General features: G+C 24.6%; 1 protein-coding gene across 1 annotated transcript; it reads right to left on the reverse strand.

Moving 5' to 3' along the window:
- Nucleotides 1-2,568: 2,568 nt before the first annotated feature.
- LOC106771504 (heavy metal-associated isoprenylated plant protein 30) lies at nucleotides 2,569-5,800 on the reverse strand. Its single transcript, XM_014657497.2, has 3 exons — nucleotides 5,509-5,800; nucleotides 4,713-4,788; nucleotides 2,569-3,069 (listed from the first exon to the last, which is right to left on the reverse strand). Exons 1-3 carry the CDS (start codon nucleotides 5,668-5,670, stop codon nucleotides 2,747-2,749), a joined length of 561 nt encoding a protein of 186 aa, XP_014512983.1. The 5' UTR covers nucleotides 5,671-5,800; the 3' UTR covers nucleotides 2,569-2,746.
- Between the last annotated feature and the right edge of the window lie 428 nt (nucleotides 5,801-6,228).

Raw genomic sequence — 6,228 nt, forward strand, 5'->3', positions numbered from 1 at the left:
ATTGAATGGTTTAAGTGTTGGAAAATCCATTGAATGAAAAATATGTTTATTTTTAAGTAAAACATTGATTAGAAAATCTTCTGAAAGTTAAATAATTTTGCCTAAGTTTTGGATTCAATTAGATGTCATGTTAATTAGTGTTGAAATATAATTTGAGTAATGAGATGGGTTTTTTTACGTAAAGTCAAATGTTTATTTAAAATAATTTTATGTCATTTATTTTAATGTTATATTTTTTTTGTGCGTGTTGTGTTTTGAACTATAAGACGTATTTGTTAAAGTTGATTTCATCCTGAAGTGAATTTGAGTTTGATATCAATGTTACAATAATAAATGTATAGTAAAAATTTTCAACAAACATATTATTTGTATTTATAGTTTTTTTTATGAACATTTTTATTATGATTGACCTGACAATTCAATTCTATTTAAATCTGATTTATTGGCCTTTTTAAATCATGGTCTCTCCATGCTTGGACGATTGAAATAAGTCGTTAATTTTACTTCTTTTAAGTGAAAGAATATCGTTCAGATGAACTATCTTTCAAATAAAACTTTCAAGTTAAAACTTTTCTACTTTAATAGATGAATGATTTATAATCAAGAATTAAGAATGAGTATATACAAGGTATTACGATTTATAATTGATAAAAAGAAAACTTATAAAATTATCATTTTAATAATATTGGAAATGAGACATTCTCTTTAAAATGTTATGAATAGGAAAAAGAACGATGAGTTGAGTGACTCTAATATTTAAATTCTGAATATCTCTTTCATATTATTGTAAAAAAGATCCCATTTTTTTACAATATTTAAAAATTTATAACATATAAAATATAGTGTGAAGAAAAAGGCAAAAGAAAATAAATGAACAATCCTGGAAATTATTTAGGTTTACTTTACAATATACACTCACTTAAGTTTATATTTTGATATGAAAAGTTTGATATAAATTTAATCGAAACAAAAATTTATACATTATTAATAATTATATAATTATGAAATATTAATAATTACATAATTAAAGATCATATAATTGTGGAATATAAGAAATTATATAACAAATCTTATATTTACTGAAAAAATAATTCATTTCATTAGTTTTAGATATTTTTGTTTTGTTAGAGCAATCAAAACCACATTTCATATAAGGTATTACTCGATAATGTGAAGTTCATGAGAAAAGTTTTCAAAAAATATTTCATCCGACAATTTTCTCTTTTCAAATATGGATTTAGGTAAAATCAAACTTAAATAAATACAAAATTAAACGAGTATATTATATATGCCTGGAGATACTTTTACTACGCACTTGTTTAATTCATATATATATATATATATATATATATATATATATATATATGGGTTTGCTAATTTACATAAATTGATTTTTTAATTAGTACATTTTAGCGAAATGTATCAAATTTTAGGTTACAAAAATATCTCTATTTAAAAAAAAAAACATACTTTAAATATAAGGATACTTTAGTAATTTTAAAATTTAAATTAAATAAAAAATAAAAAAAAGGTAGTTATTCATTAATTGTTTTTTAAAATAAAAAATAAAAAAAAGGTAGTTATTTTCTATTATTTAAGGAATATTTTTAATTATAATATTTTTAAATAGATATAATTTGTATAGTTATGTTGTTTTTCAAAAATGGGTGGATCACATCCATAAGCAACATATTTTCCATGACTTAAAAGGTATCTTTTACAATTTTTATTTCCATGACTTTATACAACCGGTCTGGGTTTATAGAACCCTTATGGGTTTATAGAATCTGGGTTAAAAAAACAACTACCTTTTATTTTATTTTTTTATTTTAAAAAACAACTACCTTTTAAAAAATATATAATAAAAAGCTAATAACTTCCCTCGTGGACCAATCAAGATTTTTCATAACCACCTTTTATTTTTTTATTTTAAATTAAATTTTAAAATTATTAAAATACTTTTAGATTTAAAGTTAGTTTTCTTTTTTTAACAGAGACATTTTTGTAACCTAAAACTTGGTACACTATCTTAAAATGTAGCAACTGAAAAATCACGCAAACCCCATATATATATATATATATATATATAATAGTGTATTATTTCTGTTTACAATAACTATATAAATTTATTGCATTTTTAAAACTTTAATATTTTGAATTTATTAGTACTACCAAATCGAACAGTGAATATTATATTAATTAATACTTTTTACATTTTAAAACTTTGTTGTTTAAAAATAACTTTTAAGGAAAACGACAATTAAATATAATATAGACTTATAAAATACGAGATCAAATTTAAAATAATTTATAACTCTATGCGTAGTTAGAAAGTAAAATTATGTTTTTTTGATGTAACAATTTTAGAAATACGTATAAATTTAATATTCAAAATATTTTTTTATTCTAATTAACTATTAATGCTATAAATTATTACGTACATTAGTAAAAGTATATTTTATTTTTCAATTTAATGATTAACATATCATATATGAATACAAATAAGGATTTTATAGCCATACAATTCTATTCTAAAGTAATACTAATTAATAAAATTAACAGATAAAGTATACCATGATATATTTTTTTATTTACGTTATTGACAGAAGCACAAACTACGCTTGATGCATACTATATTATATATACATATATAAGAGTTTATGGAAATTTACATGAAATGTGAAGAAAGTTGTGGCGATTAGGTATAGTAGCAGAGACGTGTATATATATTAAGATGATGATTAGATTACATGACAGAGCAAGCATTGACATTGTCATCGTTAAACATGTTGCTAACGTTGTCGTCTCCACGGTGAGAGACATGAACGGTGCCGTGTTTTTCTGGGAGGTTATAGCCATGTCTGTAGTAGTTATAGGTTTCTTTGAAGTCATGGGTGGTGTCTTTGAAGTAATGGTCGGCAGTGGTGAAGTAAAGCGGTGGGTTAGGGTATGGCCAGAACTCCGCCCTCTTCCCAGCCCTCCTCACAGCTTTCAGCACCTTATTCCGATCAACATACCCACCCACCGTTACCCTTTCCATCTCCAACTCAACTTCCACCGAATCAATCCCTATAAATCATTTTCAACACTCTCATAATAAAAAAAAATGATATTTTTTCACACATATTTTTTTTTTCATTCATTTTACATTATCTTTTCTTGTATTTTATTTTCTCTTTTTTCAAAAAATTATAAAATTTTACTCTTTAAAAATCATTTACCCTTATTAGATGTGTCAAATAATTCTCAATGTGTATCATTTTATCTTTACTCCTCTTATATATTTTTTCCATTACATTCTTTATATACGGAATAATTATTTAGAAAAATATAAAAAACAAAATTTTATATTTTTATGACATTTTTATTTGACCATTTTATTTTTATAATGAATATCAAATGAAATGAACGTAAATTAATATATTTTATCATTATTTGATCATTTACTTTTTTTTTACAATATATATTAAAATGGTTTATATTGTAAAGTTTTTCGAGAAGGGATAAAAGAAAATTTGACATTAATAAATAATGAATAAGAAATCAAGATACTATGTTAAATCTAAATCTTAAAAAAATTATAAAGAATTTTATTTATATATTACTCATTTCACTTATTTTTAAATAATATGAAATTTTAACTTGCAGTCCTAACTGGAAACTTTTTTTAACAACACTATTTTTTTTTTACTTTAAAAAAATACAAAAAATTATTTTTTTATGATTATTTTATTTTTATAATATATGTCAACTAAAAATAAATTAATATCACTCTACCATTACTCAATCCTTTATTTATTTTCTTTAAAATATATGTTAGAATGTTTTATGCTGTAAAGTTTTTTAAGAAGAGATAAAAGAAAATTTGACTTTAATAAATTATGAACAAAATAATCTAAATCTTAAGAAAATATAAATATAAATAATTTTATTTATATATCACTCATTTCACTTATTTTTAAATAATATAAATTTTTTAACTCACCTACTCATTTTTTTAAGTGTCAATATTTGATCATATAAATGTTTGCGGATTCACTTTCTTATCTTAAAACGATAACTTTTGCTATCATATTCCTTTGTTTTCCTCTCCCATAAAGAGGACAAATTAAATACAAATTCCAAAATAAAATAAAGTAAAAACATAGTAAGTTAATTTTTATTTTAACTAATTCATCAAAATAATAATTCACTGGTTTCTTTTTTGGTGAATAATATAATACTATGCTGATAAAAAAACACACTAATATATATAGACACCCACGCACAGACACTATGGTGTTTTTAATGGTTGAAAATGGTATAAAAATTTATAAATTTTGAAATTTTTTATTTTTCTAATATATATATGTGTTTGTGTAAGAATATGTAATGGAGAATTTGAATAGGATTCCAAAAATATTTTTTGTCCTGTCCAAATGTTCCTATCATTTTTCCTTAGCCAATTTGAGCCACGAATAGAATATGTTTGAGGTATGAAAGAGATTGCCGAGGGAAAAGGGCATACTATATTTTGTTTTCATTTATATATATATATATATATATATATATATATATATATATATATATATATATATATATATATATAACGGAAAATTCTATTTATTCATTTTTATAACTCTCTTAATTGATTAAAAAAACTTATTCTTTCTTCCATTTTCTTCAAAAATATATAATCCAAAATTCTGAAAAAGTTTTAAAATTAGACATACCTTTGAGCTTGTAAATGGCGTTTTTAACAACTCTCTCGCAGCCAGTGCAGCACATCCTTACTTTCAGCTCAACGGTCTGAAAAGAATAAGTATCTCACATGTCAATTTCAGTTCGCATCTCACTTTTTCCTAACTATATTGCTCATACCTCATATTCTGATTCTTTCATAAATCAAAACCTCTCTAAAATTCAGCTAAATAATGAATTTCAATAGCTATTTTCTTAAGTTATTACCAGTTACAGCTTTTAAAGCAAGTAATAATCAAAATACTGTTGACAAGTTCAAGGAAAAAAAAACTGCGATGGGAACAAAACTCTGATATATTCTCTCATGTACTGGTCTGAAAAGTCACTTTTTTTCACTCTTCTACTTCGTGTCTGACAAGATCATTAAACCTGTCGTGTAATAAATTATATTCTTACTTTCTTTTTTTCTTCAACTTCAATTTTTTAATCAAAAGGAGATGAATTCATGTATGACATATCGCTTTCTCTTGTACCGACGAAAGATTAATTTTTGCAGTAAGTTTGAATCCAAGATCTTACATAAAACTTTGCAAGTTTCCAAGTATCATCAAAACCAAACTCTGATTAAACTGATTATTATCATCATAATACTGAATGAACACCCAGATGCGAAAAAATCTCAGTTTCATCAGTTTCGCTACTGTTGCAATATATTTATCTGATAACATCCTATGATCATGTCGAGAAATGAAGAAAAACGACCGATGAGAAAGATTGAAACATCTAAGATGAAACAAAACAAAGTAATTATTAATGTTGAAAGTGAACCTGTAAGGAAAGTGGTCGGCCCTTCTTTGGCATGTTGAAGTTTCTGTGAACGTCTTTGGTGTGATGAGGACGACGATGGTGATGATCTTGATGATAGATGAAAAAGCGATATATAAAGGAAGAGATGTCAAAGCGAAAAGCTTTGTCTAGCAAGGAAGCCATGGTAGATAAAAGGAAGAAAAGAAGAACAACTAAGGAAGAAACGAGCGATGGAATATATTCCTCTGGGGCATTTACATGTCTTAAAAATGATAATGTTTTGTAATCAAGGTGAAGCTATTTAGTAGAGTAACATATATAAGGAAAACTAATGGGAGGGAAAAGAGTATAAATATTCTTTTTTTCATGTGTAGTGTAGATATTTATATATATGGCATTTTGTGAGCTGAACTAAACCAAGTGATGTTACAACCTTTCAGACAGGAATGGTATCTAGGTGCATGCTTGGTGAAATGGGAATAACAAGTGTCGTGGGATATGGATGAGGTTATAGAAAAGAAAGAAGATTTTAGATGCTAAGGAAAAATATATTCTGGTAATCTTCCTTTTAGACACCATCTTTGAAAATGGCTAAACAAATGTGAACAAAGTTATATTCCCAGATTTCATTTACTTACTCTTTCAACGCTGCCCATATACTTGTTTCCCATATTTTACAGCACTTTCGAATAAAAGAATATATCTTTACCTCCTATCTCGACTATTTTTTGGATTTATATC

Source organism: Vigna radiata, chromosome 8 (assembly GCF_000741045.1).
Source record: "Vigna radiata var. radiata cultivar VC1973A chromosome 8, Vradiata_ver6, whole genome shotgun sequence".
Classification (NCBI taxonomy): domain Eukaryota; kingdom Viridiplantae; phylum Streptophyta; class Magnoliopsida; order Fabales; family Fabaceae; genus Vigna; species Vigna radiata.

Excerpts from the sequence above, each read along its gene's own strand:
- LOC106771504 (XM_014657497.2), bottom strand. The coding sequence starts at position 5,670 with ATGGCTTCCTTGCTAGACAAAGCTTTTCGCTTTGACATCTCTTCCTTT. Across the intron at positions 4,789-5,508 it reads GCCGACCACTTTCCTTACAG|ACCGTTGAGCTGAAAGTAAG; the intron begins GTTCACTTTCAA and ends TATTCTTTTCAG. Across the intron at positions 3,070-4,712 it reads CGCCATTTACAAGCTCAAAG|GGATTGATTCGGTGGAAGTT; the intron begins GTATGTCTAATT and ends AATGATTTATAG.